The following is a 19,627-nucleotide window of genomic DNA, read 5'->3' as shown; positions in this document are numbered from 1 at the left end:
AAAAGATTTATGTAATGTATGTATTACAACACTATCGACTTTGCTACCTATTGTATGCACTGTTTATGGTGTATTATCCTTATATATAGTACCTAATGCATACATTGACATCAAGTAGCATACAAATTCTTACAACATTTTCAAAAAAAAAAAAACAAAAATAAGATAATTTTCCCCAAATATATCAGATATTATTAGATAAACCTTTTAATTTTTATAGATGACGAGTGAAATATTGTTCTCTAAATTACTTACCAAATAATTTACCTATTAAAATAATTTATGTCCAAATTTTATTTCAATCAAAAATATAAAAATTAAATATTTTGTGGAACAACGACTTATAGTTCCCCAAAGTCCTCGACAACACATTTTATTTAAAATTATATACATTTGTATACATACCTAATACTTAATGAAGACAAGTCTTAAAAGGGGTTAATATTTTAGTTCTTTTATTAAGTTGAACCCCTCTAATTTTTTTCTTTCTTCAGAACATTGGGCTTAAATTAACGGGAGGATCGGGGAAAGAGGGGGTGAATCACTCACCGACATAAAAACCCGTCAGTGATTTATACATATTATATTATTTTGATAGACTCATTCAAGGTTTATGGTTATATTAGAGGATAAAGAGTTGATATTTTAGATTTTTTCAGACCGAACAGCTTTAGACGATCCTCTCTTGGACGGTATTGGATTAGAAGCAAACCTCTTGTCTTAATGCCACTACGCATATAATTGCAGGTATCGCTGCGCGTATAATATAGAGTCTAAACTATTATTTTTTATACCTTTCCTTTGTTGATTATGAAGAACGTGTCTCCCCGGGCACCTTGTCTGATTATGTAGTCTCCGGCATTGTAGAACGTCTAAAAAATGTAAAGTCAACATAATATACATTAGTCGTTTCATTGGTTATACCACAGAATATATGAAATATGTTTCATGTATTCTGTGGTTAAAAAATCTGCATAATACATTAATTATTTTTTACCTCTTCCAAAACGTCCGAAATCTTTATAAGGGTTTCTTCGGGCAGGTCTTTGAATATTGGAACACTGAAAACATAAGATTAAGATCGGTTTAAGCAATTGGTTATTATTAATTGGAAACACGACTGTACACGGTTGAAGGAATGGAGAGACTGCAATCCAAAATCTTACCTCTTGAGGAAATCTGTATATTCCGTTTGTCTTATGAGACCAGTCCTCATCATAATTGTCTGGAAGCATTGTCGTTCGATCGCCCATAGCTTACAGTCCGTGGCAGCTGGGAAAAGAAAATATGATGAATTAATTATTGACATCAAGAGTTATAATATAATAATATCAAGGTTAAGTATTTTCTATATAATTATAATATTGTTATTGAATATTGAAACAAAATTATTTGATTATCACTATTATCAGATATTATATTAAAAATCACATTTTGTTTTACACAATGTGAGAAAGAAGATAAATGACGTTCCGTTATCTGCAGTTATTAACAACCAATAAAAAAATTCATAAACACAAAACGTCACCGTGACCAGAGGTTTGTACAACTGATGAAAAACACGAGTCCACATGACTGCGAAAGCCAAGTCTGTACTGGACTCGTTTGTTTGTCATACATCTAATATGTATATTATTGAATGGCGTGGCCATTGATCAAAACAAACATAACGAAAACAATTAGCCAGGCGTTTAATTATGCCAATTGAAATGATTTAGCAATGTATTGCTGATGATGCATTATAATGTGATCACGGGCCGATATGAATGAACTGCACTAGTAAAATATTTTTTTATTTAAGTACAATATACTATTATGAAATGTCTTTTAAAATTTAAATGCTTAGTTTAAGTTAAAGTTAATTTATAAAATTAAGAAATTTAAGTATCAAAAAAGTAAATTATTTCAATCGGCACATCTATACACACTCTGAACATTATTAAAATTGATGTTCATATTTATATGGAGTAAGGATTTTATTATTTTTTTAAGTATGTACTTGGTTTTTAATTACTGTAAGTAGGTATGTTTTTATAAATAACAGTTTCTAAAAGTTTAACAGTTTTTATAAATAATAAATATTATTTATAACTAATATTTATAATAACTATTTATTGTAATTAACTAATTAATTTTTTTTTGAGAAAGTAAAAATAAAGTAATATTGCTTATCGCCTAACTATACTATAACAATACGTTATTAAAAGTTTTGCAGAGAATATACTTTTCAATTACCAATATTATTTTAATTTAACTATACCTATATAAGCTTGTTAAAAATTGTCAAATATTTAGAAGTATTTACAGTGAAACTAATAGTAGTTGCGACTTAAAAATTTAAAGTTAATACCTCCATTTTGGAGGCTTATATGTATTGACGCCAAGATAAATAGGAAAAAAATCAGATATATTCAATATTCATTAGTAGCTGAGAGGAATGCTATATATAGTCCTTACGCATACAGAACACTCTGTATAGTGTATATGTATAAAACTACATTAGTGTGGTTTGAATGGTTTGATTCTATTACATAATAAGTGGTAAGGCTTGCCCCGAACCTACTTGAGATCTGTTAAATTAAAAGAGTATTCGAATAGAATGGGTACATACTTGGGCCGGGAATTAGGGATTTCAAAATATAATCGTTAAATTGACTGAATTATAAATTAAAATTTATCGTTTTTTTTTTCATTATTACATTATATTATCTTTCCTCTTTAATAATAAAGAAAAATAGTAACTCATCTTAAGATATGACTTCATCATACTGATTAAAACTGCAGTTTTTGTAGTTTTATGCATAGGTTATTTGAGCGCTTTTATATATATATATATTTTTTTTAAGAGCAAAAATAATGAAATAAGTATACCATACCTTTAATAGTGGCAGTACGCTTGCAGTTGTATAAAATAGCCAACTCTCCGAATACTTTTCCAGAGGTCATAGTACTAAGATATTTGTTTTCTCTGCTCACCTCCACTCGTCCCTCTGAAAAAACAATACACAAATACATTAGTTTACAGGAAAAAATAATAGAAATTGTGGATGACAATTATTAATTTATTATTATATAGATATAAACCAACGTGAGAAATAACACAACATATTATTTGGCGTACAACTTGGGCGTGAAAACAAAGTTTTAAATGTACAATGTTATTTTCAAGAGTATATATTATCTACTATCATTGTCGTAATTAGTTAAAGTCACCATCGTAAATATATAGTTTATATGACTGGGTAAATATACATTTAACACAAAACGCGACCGTCAAATCAAAGGAAAAAATACTAAAATATGGTGCTCGGGATGAAAAATTATTACCTATATGTAATTATTTTTTAGCATTGGTCGTAGGTATCCGTGTAGGCACTTAAGTCATATTATCGTCGCGGCCTTCTCCTCGAAATAGTAATATTAATAGTAATAGTAATAGTAATAGTAATATAGTAATAGTAAAAGTAATATAGTAATAGTAATAATAATAATAATCGTAATACAAGTGATTCAACGTTGAACGTGTATGAAAATAATAAAAAGTTTCGTGAGGAGTTTACGGCGTTTACGCACTAAAAAAAAACTACACACCTGACCTTATTTTTACGTACAGCCGGCACACATCACAACGTGACGGAGACGATATCAAAACCTGCGCTAGAGTATCAAACATATTATATTATTATACCCATACGTAACAAGTGCAATTTATTGTTGTTTCGAATTGTGTAAAATGGAGCGAGCGATGCGGTCAACTTCACACACTGCACACGCGAGCCCAGGTCGGTTGTGGCCTCGTTGCGACACGTAGTCTTCTTTCCATAATATTATATAGGACATGATTTGACTCGCGAAATTATAATTGCAGAAGAGACATTGCGGTGATAATTACAGTGTCCTCTTCAATGTACGCGTACCTACCACATAAACGTAAAGAGTAAACCAACAGTTTGTTGATGCATCTCTATGCGTATATGGAGCGGCAATGAAAATCGACGGACCTGCACGTTATTATGGTGCTGCATGCAGTATTATACTATTCCGCACAAACTGCACAATTAGGTTCGATTTCAGTAACTTTTCATGCAGGTGATATCACACATTCTGCAGAAGATGCCCTTGAGGCATTGAAATCTTCAGAGGACTCGCCGCAACATAAACTCTCGTTGCTGCATAGAGACAAGACTACGTGTGGTTATACAAACATACTATATAGATCATTATAGACTGATGGGAAAATCGTGATCACAAGTCTATGCACGTCCCCTAATTATTATTTTTTAATTTTAATAGGTTTCATCAAAAAGAATCTTTTAAATCTTAACATGCACAATAGCATCAATACATATATGAATAAATATTCAGGAAGAGTCGGTCGATTAGAGACACTGTTATATTATCAGAGTATCTGGCCCCTCGACAATAATTATAATAAACGCCCGTATTGCAATATAACTGATTTATACATTTGAATTGGTTAAAGAATTTGTACGTTTGGTGTGGTTAATCGACGCGCGAGGTACGAGACTTAATCTGGCCTAATACCTGAATTTTTGGTAAATAAAACATGTTTATTTCTTACTCTTAAGAGGACGCTACACCCGCATGTGTTGTCTCCGTCTTACTAGATTCAATAGTGTGCTGTTAGTTTTGATATTAGAGTGAATTGATCCATTATCAAACTTTTAGGTAGGAACATTATCTGTGTTCTCATGTTGGATTTTTACGATATTTTAATTTTTAAATGAGTTATGATCATGTTAAGTGTGAATATTTGAAAATTCCCAAAACTCATTTAAAAATTAAAATATCGTAAAAAACCAACATGAGAACACAGATAATGTTCCTACCAAAAAGTTTGATAATGTTGTCATGGCGTATAGTGTATACGAAAGAATTTATCATTTTCCGACCAAAATTCTTTCTTGTCGACATATTATACGCGTTTAGAGATTATTATATAAATATTATACACTGTATAGGCATATGCAATAGCAGCTTTTTTTCATATACGCTTGTACAATACACCGTTTATTGGACGTATAAGTTACTTTGATTAATTGAAACGGGATAGATATTTCGACCACTTTCGGCTGCAGTATAATAATGGATGACCCGAACATAATGGTTCGTCGTCGCCGGACAATACGACACAGACACACACTATACACACACATATATATATATATATATTATAATATACAGCCACAGCAATTATATCATAATACACGCTGTGTGGTAATGGACCAGTAGCAGCAGCAGGACTATCAGTTGCCTTCAATCAATGCATTTAAGGTTGTCGCGCGCCTTACCAATAATAATTATATGGTAGGTACTCAAACAGCAAATAATATTTTAATGTAAACATAATTATATTATGAATTTATGATATTCTATGCAATCGAGCGATTCGGAGCGTGGTATATAAAATATATATGACCTTTCCGAGTGCTATGCCAGTTACGCTGCTGCGGGCCGCGGTGCTCTTTATATTGTATTGTATAATATAATATTATTCAGTTGCGTAAAACTTTAACCAGGAACAGACGCGTCGTACAGGATGAGGGTTTACGTCATACTGCATGTATATTCTATTATACTATTTTATGTGTACAGTGTGCACGATCTGTAAGGATGACAACCCCTGCTGCAGGATCAGTACCCGGGGTGCATACTAGTTGCGTCCTAGAAATAATATTAAGATAAATCTTGATATTTTCTCCGATGCGTGAGAAAACAATGAATCATATTATGCTGGGTCTACACAATCTTTTTTTGTGTTTCTGTGTTTAAATAAAATTTAGATTGTCCCATCGATACTGAGAAAAGTTGAGTTTATGTTTGGTTTTATTTTCTTGTCCTGTGTGGACCCGGTATAAATATGTTTTTACGTGGTCTATGACGCGTTTACGTTCGCGATAAGCTTTTTGGCGTACAGAATTCGAAGTTAAAATTACAAATTTCTGAACAAGTCCCAATATAACTATAACGTATGAAAAATAAGAATAAGTAAAACTTAATCATATAATGGTATATATGATTAAAAAAAACTTATCTATATAAGTTGCTTTATTAAGGCGACGTCATAATATTATATAGGTATACGCAAATTCGGTCCAATAAACATGTAACGAGTTACAAGACTGAATATTTTTCCTAACATCATACTTACGGGTCGTTTGATAACTTCCATTTTAAGATTTGACTATCATTCACATTATTTTCAAACCTGTTATATTATATTATGTTGTATTGTTTTAGGTAATTTTATATTATTTTATTGCTTACCTACTGATTAACCGTACAACTTTTCGAATATTAACAATATACACGCACGGCATAAATCTAAGTACTACTGTCCAAGTTTATAGGATATTATCGAATTTGTATACATTTTATATATAGTACCTAAAATTAAATACTTCCGAAATGAATACATTATTCCATGCAAAATTAGACGATCGAAAATTGATATATTCAACGCCGTAGCCATAGTATGTTAATATATAAATATATGTTTATATATAATTAAATATATGTTAATATGGGTAAGTAGGTATGTTTTAAATTAAAAATGAACAACATTTTTGTCACTGGCGATGATATAAATATCATAAACAAAAATTAAAGGAAACGACAGACGTTGTATTTCATGTCATATCACACTATTGTCACTCCGGTCCAAACTCGTTTAGTGTTACTAAATAGTTTATGCCTTTATGGAATGCTTATAACCTCATAATATGCGTACTACATCGTACCTCCGATGACCGTGTTTTACACAGATCTGTTTGGCAACGCGTTGCCACGTAAAATAACGAACGACAGTTTATTCCAATCTGTTTATCTCATCACCACTATAATGTATCATTGAAAATAATTAATAACTTACTCAACACTGCGCGACGAGGCTCATATGATTCATTGGTTTTTTCAATTCGATATTTTTGACGTGTTTGATTTTGAAAAATATGTATCGTTATATTGCAGATCGATTACTGTAATCTATGGTATTTTTGTTTGGTTAACGTTTTAAAATGCTGAACATCTCTAAGCATTTGGACAATACATAATACAATACATACATATTGGGTAAGTAATAATTACTAAGTGGTATAAGTATGATGAGGAGGGTACTAAAGTATGTTTACAAAGTCACTTAAACTAACACAAAGTATCGTTTATAAACACACTTTCCAACAAGAACGGGTGGAGGAGTTTGGCTAGAATTCGGGAATACCTACTCAAAATTCTCATTATTTTATGAAGATATAACGAAGTGAAAGCAGTCGCAGCTAAATAATATGTAATAATTATAATAATAATTTATTGGTATGCGCCCTTGTAACGTGTCAGTTTCCACGCGTGTACGATTTCTGGACCGCTGCTGCACGATTGAGACACGTACAATCGACTTATCCATCGTATTAAACTGGCACGCGGACACAATCGTGCAATATTGCCTCACAACGAATAAACAAATTGAATAATGAACGGTAATAAAAATAAAAAAGGAGAAGGAAAAAACCGAGACAACAATAATAATCTATAATATAAAATAATTGAACCGTATTTCAAATCAGTTGTCCGTTCTCTATGCATCCCGCAGACCGTATTATATTATTATATTTATTTTATAATATATTATATTACGTTGGTACTTAATATTATTATTACAACTACATAATGTTACACCACCATACGCGTGTAAAACAATATATAACATTTTTATTTTTTTTCTTAATAATATTAAATTCTCCGTTTATCTCTTCGCCCTTCTCAGGTTACTCTATACCACCACACTTCTGCAGGGTCCATCACGGCGGTCCGCCAATGTTTTCTGACCAAATGGCACCAAAGTCAAGTATCATTTTTTTAAATTTTTTTTACCACGATACCTAATACGCATAATAATATTATTATAATATACTGAAGCGATGAGAAATAAAACCACGCCATGGTCGTGTGTATTATATTTGACGGAGCTACACACACCGCGTGGCACACCACAAAAAAGCGCTGTCGAAATATCATGTACAACACTACCTATAATAAATTATAATAATATACACAATAGTTATTATTGTGCTTCATTTAATATAATATTATCATACGCACATAAACAACGGTGCAAATCCCACGTGAGATTTACGCTCATTAGCAACTATAAATTACACCGCCGAACGTATATGTTACAGCAACTGTGCCACAAAAGCGCCATTATTATTATTGTTTAATATTATAACATTATTATCGAAACAACACGATGTGACGAAACAACCGGCGCTGGCCGTACCGAACGCGGTCGTCAACACTCGAATTGTGTACAACGATACAAAAAGCTCAGAGGTATAGGTAGGTAAGCAATAATTTATCGATAAAGCGACGGGCAAAAAGTCGTGAACGGAGTACGTCATAGTCGCAGTACTCTCATGCGCACAAAACTTTCCTTGGTAAAACGTAAGATACATTATACATGTGGGTGTCTATAGTGTGTCACCCGTGTGGTTGTATATTCATACACACACCACTTATTATATTGTGTGTATTACGTAGTGTGTATGTACGACATAAAATTCCGGCGGAAAATAACGCTGATGTTCGTATCTAGTTATAACTTACTATACCTGTAACAGTGCAAATCTGAACAAGTAATTGTAAACTTCTAGCCGGCGCGCGGAGTAATACATTTGTAATTTGTATGTAAATAGTAGATAGGTACTAAATGTCACATTGCGTTAACAGCAGTCACACTGTCGACGATTAATGTCGCACATTGCAGCGTTATCCATTGATAAAAATTAAAAAACACGCCCGACGACAAGCCCATATACCATTGCAGTACATACGGTATACACGTTTCAAAAAATTAGTCATCGCGATTCGAGGTGAATTAAAGCGCAGGCGTGACGATTCCGATTTCTCTCGGGGAGCCGGTATAGGTCCTCGACGACGACTTGAACAGCCTCCGTGAGTCTATACCGAGTTCTGTGAATGAAAGAAATTCCGAAACCGTAACAAATCTTTCAATGATTCAGTTCTTCTGCTTTAGCTTTTGACAAGAGTGGGTGGAGGACTGTATAGGTAGTGACTATAAGCGATTATAGGACAAACAAGCGCAACAACCGAGAAATAAAGTCACGAATCGATAGATGCGTATTTCATAGGTTCGCGATGAATGAAAAAAAAACTGATTTACCTCCCTACCGATTAAAATTTTAGTCTATAAGTAGAATCGACGGTGTCGAGTGGGGATGTGCAGAATCGACGACCGGCGTGTTCTTTTGCTGGCGGACTGAGCAAATAAGATATAATACGCATGTTCGGCCCGTGACGATTGATATTACAGTAGTAGCTACTATTATAGCTGGTCCAACTATATATATATTATAAGAATTTACTTTATAATTTATAAATAATATAAAATATCTATAAAAACATAAACTTGCTATCGCCAATATCGCTTATATAATATATTATAATTTCATGAACAATACCAATTATACATTCAATATTATGCATATATTATTATATCTACAATATAATAACGTCCATTTTTTAAAATTGATATAACCCCCAAATTAATTACGACTATTTTCAATTGACTATCTGCCGACTGTTACGATATCAGCACATCACAACATTATTATCGACCAGCCTTTCATCACGCGTAGCTACTACACCTTTTTAAAGTTATAATTTTGTCGCTTATTCACCTTGTCGTTTTTGCCCATTAGATATCCAATAATTATCGGATTGATTTTTCGTCGGCCAATGCATTTCGGGAGTGATGAGATGAGTTAAAGCCCACACAAGCCTCCACACGACCAATTCAGTGGTGGCTATATTCGTATACGATCCGAGGAATGACAACAATAATATTATATAAATGCCGGCGAGACGCAGTGTCGCAGTGGTAATGACTGATGACGACTGTGCGCAAGAACGCCGCTGCCACTTTTATAGTGACGATCAGGTCATCGATCTCGGTGGCATTATTTTCGGATTCTATTGTCGTACACGCGCAAAATGTACAACCGCGGCGGGCGGCGTGTCCGATTTGCGAACGAGTGAAGCGACGTTGGCTCGCGTGTACAGGTAACAACCATTATATATTTATTATTATTATTATTATTATTATTGTTATTATTGTTATTACTGTCAGCGTCGATGCGATTACGACAGCGGATAACGGTTTTCGGCCACCGACGCCGAACTCCCGCTGCAGCTGTCTGTAAACCTAGCAGACGACGATGATGAATTGATGACAAATAACTCGGGAAACGAACCGTAAATACGTGTAATGTTGTTCGTTGGTTTTGAAATAGTCGATCTCAGTATCATATAATATTTCAACCATTATAATATTCTATAATAATTAATATACGGCCCATATGCTATAGGATTGGAATATTTACACTATCAAAACGCACCACGTCAAGAAAACACGTCTTATCGTATATTTCATTACTAAATAATAAAATACTGCAACAAGGCCTATGGTAAAATGTATAAAAAGTTGCCTATACGATATTCCTTAGCATTTAATGACAAGATTCAAGAAGACCCTCTTAGTTCTAAAACATTATACCTACGATATGGTAATTACAAATAAAATTGTGGTAGCAATTATACCAGATGTATTGTGTATATTATTAAGTACAGCTGTACAAAAAGGGGAGTGCCACATTCTTGTCAATTCAGAAGAAAGGCGCGTACTAAAAAAAGGTTTTGAACCACTGCAGCCTTATAGTAAAACGACAGAACCATCATTGCACACGCCCTTAAAAAATATACAACGAACGTTTAAAGATATGTAAAATGGATAATTTGTGATCTCGATTATAATAAATGACAAGATGTTTAATATAAAACAAACCGATTAAAACAACGATGACGTACCTACAACCTACACCAACAAGAAACACGATAATAATATTTTACGAAAGATATCCCATATATCGGGTTGCAGTTCGGCGTTGCTCGTCGGATTGAACCGGAAAACTCGTGAATAGGTAAATTCTGACTCGATTGTTACATAAACACAAGTCCTGCACTAACCGGATATATCGGTATCGGTATTGGTGGATTGTAGTGTAATAGCGCATTCCTAGGCATATATTTTCAGTTTCCACGCGCACACGACAAAAATAAAAATAATTTTGAGTTTCCAAATTCTCTCCGTCATTGCCATTACAATAATAATGTACGGTTGGCGCGAGAGCGTCTGTTGACCTCATCGCCGTGAAAATCGTTCGAGCGGGAGACATTAACGCTTCAGCCGCTTCCCGAGACGCCACTGGCGCACGGCGGCAGTCCGAGCCTTGATGATGGGAAGTGAATGAAGAACAGCTAGCGCACGCTTTTTAAATTAAAATATTGTTATTGTGTTAATGCGAATATATATATTATTTGAATGTTTCAAGACGGTTGGTTGTAGACACGCATAGACAAACGCAACGGTGTGGGGTGCGAGGTGCGACGAGAATTCCAACGTGAAACGGAGGTATACGAAACGGCAAAGATAATAATTAATAACAACAATAATGTTTTACATATTATACTTAGAGACGTTAATAAGATAATAATCAAATTTAATTGGTACCGTGTCGTTGGCCCGATCAATGTTCTCCCAACAATTGCGCCTCTCGGAAACGATAATAATATCCTATATATTATTATTGTAAACTGGTTTGATTTTTGATTTCCGTTAGGAAATCTTTTTTGAGAGTATCAAATATATGTGCATACATACCTCGTAAATGAATTGTTATGCGAAAAAAAAAATGTTTAATAGTTGCGATTAATACTTAATATGCGGACCACGAATCGAAACCCATAAAAATATTATAAAGGTTGTACTTTTTTTTTCTTAAACAATCACGTTTTGCAATTAAATTTATGAAAAAAATATTGAAAACGGCGAAAAGCGTTTAAATAAAGTATACAAATATTTTTTGTTTTTTTTATTTATGTGTTGTACAATGTACATATATATGGGTGTGCACGCCGCGAACAGGTACTACCGGTTGCACGACGACGTGGTGCAAACACACTGCAGTTCTTCAATCATTTATCCTGTTACCGTATAATAATAATATTATATACTATCATTATAATTTATCAGTTATCTATACATATATGCTCACTCTACACGTGCGCATAGTTTCGTGTTAAATGTTATTATGTACATATTTTACGACAGACATAACAATGTCACTGTTGCAGTAATAATATAGTTATGTGCCCAGGAATGTGTCCTGCGCATTTCCACGCACACAACGCGAAAAACAATACAAAAATTACGATACATTTCTGGATCAATGTTAAACGTAGTAAAAACAGTATTGCGGCTCGATATCCGGTCGAATGCCACGTGTGTCGAACGATATTGCAACTAAATGACGGCGGAAAGTGGGCTAAAATAAATATTATATAGGTACGTTATATTATATTTTACCGTCAGCGGAAGATAGCGTAACATAAAATATTATAATAATTTATAACTGTAAACCGGCGGGACGACCATAATACAATAACGAGGCGTGTGTTGCGGTGCCGGCGTTATGGTGTGTTAGGTGATTATCGGTGACGATTTTTTTCTCTCTATCATTTGATAGTTTTTTAAACCCGTAATGGTTTTAGAGTGTAGTTGGATCGTAGGAGATACCAACAATTTTATCGCAGCAGTTGTTTTTATTGGAAAGATAATAATAATAACTTGCATCACTATATACAATATAGACGAGCGACACCACAATGGCCCGTAAGGTAGATATCGATTAATTATTATTATTATTATTATTATTGTTATATAACAATGTTTTAATAATAATATTAAAATCATTATAATACACTTACACACATCATCACTTCCTTAAAGCTTGCGTCACAAGTCACACCGATTATCGTGACGAAGGTTAACCACTTTTAAGGGGAAAAGTTATTAATACAATTCTGGAAGATTTTCGATTTATATTTATATAATACCTAGATAAAATATAATATACATCGTGTTGAGCTTAAGCACCACGACTAAGTCGTTGATTTTTAATAATCAATCTGAGGTCTAATAAAGTATCAATAATATACTATAATACAAATGTTGAGAGAAAATTCTGTGAATTAAATTTCTTGTTTTCAACATCAATTTTGATTATTAAAAGGATAAAGGGACTTGGGAGTTTAGAACGAATGGGTTTATAATTACGTATAAATAATCGCGTACAGTACTTATCATATTATAATATATTAAATTACAAGGACCAAACACATTAACGTAAAACAACGCTTTCCAGCTCCATTCTACTATTATTCTACTGATAAATTATAAAAAGTGTGTAGTGGTCATGTTTTTATCGTGAGATACCAATAATAATGATAGTAATAATAAGTATTAAAGGTAATATATATATTATATGAAAGCGAACGCGTTTTGACGTCTAAAATTGTTGAGATGGTGATAATAAACGAAACGTCACGAAAACGCGATAAATTTTAAAACATTAATTATAATTTTATAAGAAAAATCATAAACAAACCATACATAACATATTATATATTATCTAAATGTATCCCGAACGCAGTCGATAACGCTGATTTTCTAAAAACATTGTTATATTATGCGCTGGCAGCTTGTATACTTTTAAATTTAAAAATGCAAATTAGATACGCTTAGAATTAAACGATTAGTTGCATCTAGAAAACTGATTATAATTTATTTTTATTGGACCATTAAATTATGCTTAGCTCATATAATTGATGTACGGTGACTTTTGTCTCTTTATACAACTCGACATCATAATTTTGAGATATGTACTTGAGTACCGGGTAATAGCAGCCACGCGAGTGAACTTGAATTCCGGCTGAAGAAAATAAAAAGTGCACAAGATGCGGGCGGGGGCACGCAGAAGAGTGAGCAATGAGCATATCGAGCGCAGTGGACAGACCGTTTTGTTTCTCTTCACCCGCACACTTTCACTGAAATCAACTAATTATTATTGCCGAGGCCGGTCGAGGCGATTTCACGAGTCGTACACGATGACGATGACGACCACTATTGTAGGAGTAGATCTCATCAATGAACGGTATTTTTTTGTTCGTGTCATAGACTGTCGTCGTGGTGGTTACGAATAAAAATATTAAATGCAAGATAATACTGAATGAGTCGTTTTGTTGTCGCGAGGTGGGACGGGATCAAACAGACGAGTTTAAAAAAAAAAAAAAAAAAAAAAAAAAAAATAGTAATAATAATATTAAACAGTGTCATTGCCGTTGAGCGGAAACTCTGAACCCGAGAAACGTATTTATTAGGACATCCCGAGAGCACAGAGACGGGTTTTTATTCCTATACTTCTATTATTATTATTATTATTATCAATTTAATTATGACATAGTTTCTTCTAGGGTTCACAAGCGGGAGTGCGTTGGTAGTTATGCATGATAATATGATATCCGGGGGCAGAGACACCGTGATTTATCAGTAGGTTACCGCATGCGCCACCGTTCAAAGGCATCGTTATGATTATGGCACATAAATAGGTAATTTTTTAATAATTGTGTGCGGTCCACAGACAACAATCATGTCGAGTTTGCATAAAAATGATTCTTGCGTCTGTTAAAAATTTTATATTACGATGGTACTACGACTAGCGTCAGTATCAAAATTAAGCAGAAAATATTACAATGACTCGAGACGGCCAGACTACAGGTTCCAGAGAAACTGATAATTACTATTTATAACAAAAACAACGTAAACAGAAATCATCTCGATTCATATTTTGTGATTATAATATGAGTCAATTTTTGGATGTAGCTCGCAGCAGTAACTGTAATCCTGCTACTCTGGTAGGACAATGTGTGATATATAGAGTACAACTCAGAGTACTTTTAAATACTAATTTCTACTAATTATTTATCCTATAATCAATAGCAACCATTTTAAACTAACAGCAACCAATAATTATTATTATAATAGCTTCAAAACCCATGGCAACCATTTATAAACAAAAAAGTCTATCGTAATTAATCTCAACATTTTGTTCGATAACAAACACTGTGACAAGACATTTTTATATATTAGATATATTATTATATTATTATATATATGTACAGAACAATGGTACAAATATTATTATAAAGCTAAATCCGTCCGCAACTTCGTTTGGGTGGAATTCGAATCGTATATCATATACTATACATTAAATTATTTGCTTAGATGTTGAACAGAAATTAGTCTGTATATTAAAGTGGTGGTGGTGGGTCAAGAGTGGAGCGTCAAGAGAAACACGACGATGACGGCAGTTACTATAGTTAAGTACTGAATTACAGAGATAGAAAAATTAAAATATGTTGCTTAAATAATGTGGTTAATGTATAGAAAAATAAATTGGGTAGGCTTAAATTAATTCGTCTGTGAAACCATGAAAATACACATACAAAATTTCAACCCAATTGGTCAAGCTTGTTTATAGTACCTAGTTGACATGTCGACAGCAGCACCACCTACCGGGTTCAATTGTATTTTTTTTTAAATAATTCAGGAAAACATCGAAATACCCATATAAAATTTCAACCCAATCGGTTAAGCCGTTTAGAAGTTATGTGAAAAAGATAAGTACGAAAGGATAATTCATACTATTACCGGTTGTCCTATTACTAGTTTACCTGTAGGAATGAAACATTTTTCCGTGGTAATAAATAGTCTAAATTTATCAGGGATAATGTCGGCTTCTAGTGGTAAAATAATTTTTCAAATCGGTCCAGTAGTTTCGGAGCCTATTCAATACAAACAAACAAACAATCAAATCTTTCCACTTTATAATATTAAGTGTTGATTAAACATACGGTTTACGTCGTCGACAACAATGTGATGTAACAATAATTATGGTAAAAACAATATACAACTGAAAAGTATAGACTCTTATATTATTCTATTCAATTATGTCGTACAAAAATATAATAAAAACAGATTTTTTTTATAAGTAAATTTCAAAAATTATAAATAAATAGTTATGCAAAACACGGGATTGATATGGGATGATTTGAAATTACGGAACAAAAAAACATCCTGAGAGAAGTTTGTCAGGAAATCAGAACACAAAGCCGAAATAAAAGACAATCCTGTATAAAACAGGACGTATTGTCAGTGGTCACCCTATAATATGGGCAAAAAACGACATAAATCTTATATTAACTTATAATGTAAGCACGTAGCCAATAATTATGATATTGATATTATTCGTGGCGGCCAAGCCAACTGTTGACAATAACAATTTTTGTCTAGATAGCTGTATTTTTTATTTTTTATTTGTCGATCGAACGAGAACAGAAGGCGCGTGTTGGTTATGAATTTTCGACTTGACCAAGTTTTGCTTAAGCAAAGCGGTTTTTGTAGTACCTAGTCACGATTTTAACTGAATCAATAATATTAATAAAAAAAAAAGAACCGTACGCATAACGCCATATTACAAGACCTCCGTATTAGACAGTGGTTATTTATTTGACATGGTAAAAATATCATCAGCTCTGTCTCACCTAGAGTAAAAATCTTATCTGTAAAAATAATATGTCACAGATAATACATATAAATGTGTATAAAAATATTATACAGTGATTTCATAATTTTTTTCCAGTTAAGTATTTATTTCACACGGAGTTTTTACAAGTTATAACATTTCAATAAATTTTTATTAATTAATAACGATTTCAAATCATCGTGGCCCCCTCCCTCTTCATATCATTAAATCCTTTTTTCTTGTGGAATTCACTGAATATGAGAACGAATTTTGCCTTGCTTCCCTTGATATTTTTTTACATCCATTATGATGTATCTGTTTTAAGTTTTAATATCTATTTAGAGTACAATAATTCGTAAATTAAATTTTTAAGCATAACATTTTTCAAAAAATCAACTTCTTGAGAATTTAAAAAAGTTTTTGTAGTAGAACATTCTTGAAATTGCATACAAATCTAAGTACAATTAGATAATTCAACAATCAAGTATCGTTATTATCGTTACTATATTATAATTATTATTATTAGTAGTATTGTTGTTGTTGACGTTGCTGTACTACTCATGGGTATAATAAAAATAAAAATATAATACGATACATAAACAAATAATGAACAATACAATGATTTCATACAGTCATAGAACGCTTATCAAAAAAAATTATAAAATTAAGTTAACAGTTAACATATTATCAACGATAAACTGTTCAGACATTTAACAATACAATAAACGAGTTAGGTTTTTCCTTTCTCGCAATCTTCCAACAATATTGGCCCGCCGGGTGAATAAACATTAAAGAGTAATGGTAGTTAGATGTTGGTGCCCACTCATTAGATATAATAAATCATAATAGTATATAAATATATACGAATAACTGCATAAACATAAACGTAAGGGCGATTTAAATTTGAATTTGAGAAGGGATGATGTACGAATCTCACCTTAAATTATTGGAAGTTACATATTGTACACGCTCCATTGTCTTAAATACTCAACATTGTCGAAAATTATAATTTCAATAAATTTATTCTGTTGATGTGTCAAGAAAAAATTACGGCATATAATATGTTATTGGTGAATCAACTGTATATTATACGTTTGTGTCTGCGGCCGAAAATATTGCGGTGCAAATTATGTCATTGCATGTTTTATTATTCGAAAGTGTCAAAGACAAATGCGTGCAGCAAAATTAGTTTGACAGTGTATTAGCTTACTAAAACGAAATACAAATATTTTAATATTTTTTTATATTACACCGGTTAAAAGATATGATAATTTTAACAATATACGAACTAGGACTAAGATCCTGAAAAAAAACTTCAAGTTTTAACCATCGTTAATTTTATAAACAAATATAAATTATAGCCATTTGTAAGTCTTTGAATGGTTCCACAAACCATTTAAAAAAATTCAAATATATTTTGAAGCATCTCTACCGCTCTATGTCGCATATGAAATTAGTGTAATGACAAAATGAAGAGGCAACATAGTGCGCAAAAATCATATACCGCGGTAAGAATGTAAGATACACATTTTAGTTTCGTCATTTGATTATAACAATATAATATTCAACTGACAATAAATAGCATAATATAGTATTGTACACTCATAGGTATTTGACTGTTTTTGGAAGACGCTTTCGCGGAGATAAAAATGGACACAATTGGTCAGTTTTTTGTAAAAACTCAGCCAAGGCTACAATATGACAATAGAAAATTGTTAATTATTACTAATTAGTAATACACCAACACGTATTGTGATCGTATACTACGGTGGTAAAAACGACCGGATCGTGAGCGCACGCGATTAAGAAAATAATAATGGCCGTATATCATTTTGCGCATTGTCTGTTTACCTGTCCAAAAATATCGCACATCGTTTGCGAATTGTCTATTTACCTGCTCCAAATTATCGTACATCAAATGCACATCAATATTCTGAACAATAAACGGTATAAAAAATGGTATTACATGATGTATAACAATTAATATTATATATAGAGAACAAATAATTTAAGATTTTTAAACTTAAAAATAAAAATAATAAACACACACTTAAATATTTTAAGTTCAAAGTTCGAAAATATTCATCAAAAATCGAAAATTTAATTCTAAAAGATTACATTTATACTTGGTATCACATCATTATATCTATACAATATTTGAAAATATTATGTGAATATTATTAAGAGATTTAAAGACCAAAGTTAGATAACAACTTGCGCTTTGGGTGGACACCTTTTTTCATTTATATTGTTAAATAATAATGGTGCGCAAACGATGTACAACCCAAAAATCGAACAATGCGCAATCGTCTGACAAAAATGGTCAAAATTAACAATAGTGATGCGCGCAAACGACAACAGGCGATAATTATAGAGTAATTTATTACTCATTATTCATTATTAAATCGCACAAAAAGATGATCGGTTTCTTAAAGAGGCGACGCTCTCGGCCACAGCGCCGGCGGAAGGGGCAGCTGCCCAAGGCAGCGAGGACCAGCCATTTTAGGTGCCCCGCGGCTTTCATACCATTTTATGATTGGTATTTTTGTAGTTTGTCTATTATTTTGTTTTTCAAATTAAAAATCAACGCTTTCTTGGTTCTCTGAATTTCCATCATTGTTTTATCCTCAACACGGCTGAACAACAAGTCCGGCTGTACCACATGGCGGCTGAGATCATAAAAAAAATAAGGGACGGTTCACTATTGTGGACTGCGACCGCACAAGACAGTTTCGACGCCTGTCGGCTGCCGACGAGCGCTCGCCGATACAGCATGATTATCGCACCTGAGCCCGGGCAGCGCGCTAATACGCATCGGCGCCGACGCGTCAGATGTCGCCGTTGGAGCTGTCCTCGGACAGAACACGTCAGTGATCAGTGGAAGCTACCGAGTTTTACTCGAAAAACCATCTCCCGCCGAACAGAGACACAGCACGTACAACAGAGAACTTCTCGCTGTCTATTCGGTCGCGAATTTTGTTTCCGTCTCGTCGATTCATACACAACGGCGTCGAACGAGTTTCGGACAAGCACAACATCGTCCCTGCCGCGTTGTCGAGACTTGAAATCTGTGAGACAACAACGCTATCGGACTTACGGCAGTGAAACAA

At 33.0% G+C, this 19,627-nt stretch overlaps 1 protein-coding gene across 4 annotated transcripts in view; it reads right to left on the bottom strand.

The window, feature by feature from the left end:
• Positions 1 to 19,627, bottom strand: part of for (cGMP-dependent protein kinase for) — a 133,940-nt gene that overhangs the window by 5,965 nt on the left and 108,348 nt on the right. For all 4 annotated transcript variants that reach the window (XM_089224915.1, XM_089224914.1, XM_089224916.1 and 1 more), the window contains 4 exons: positions 2,877 to 2,990; positions 1,167 to 1,272; positions 998 to 1,061; positions 795 to 872 (listed from right to left, as the gene is read on the bottom strand). In XM_089224915.1, the coding sequence (XP_089081041.1) occupies positions 795 to 872; positions 998 to 1,061; positions 1,167 to 1,272; positions 2,877 to 2,990 (362 nt within the window). The remainder of the gene's footprint in view (positions 1 to 794; positions 873 to 997; positions 1,062 to 1,166; positions 1,273 to 2,876; positions 2,991 to 19,627) is intronic.

This window comes from Diuraphis noxia, unplaced genomic scaffold (genome assembly GCF_037042655.1).
Source record: "Diuraphis noxia isolate RWA-SAM2 unplaced genomic scaffold, SU_Dnox_SAM2 contig0003, whole genome shotgun sequence".
In the NCBI taxonomy this organism is placed as follows: domain Eukaryota; kingdom Metazoa; phylum Arthropoda; class Insecta; order Hemiptera; family Aphididae; genus Diuraphis; species Diuraphis noxia.
Note: the sequence above shows the minus strand (reverse complement) of the source record. Positions and strands in the feature narration are given on the sequence as shown.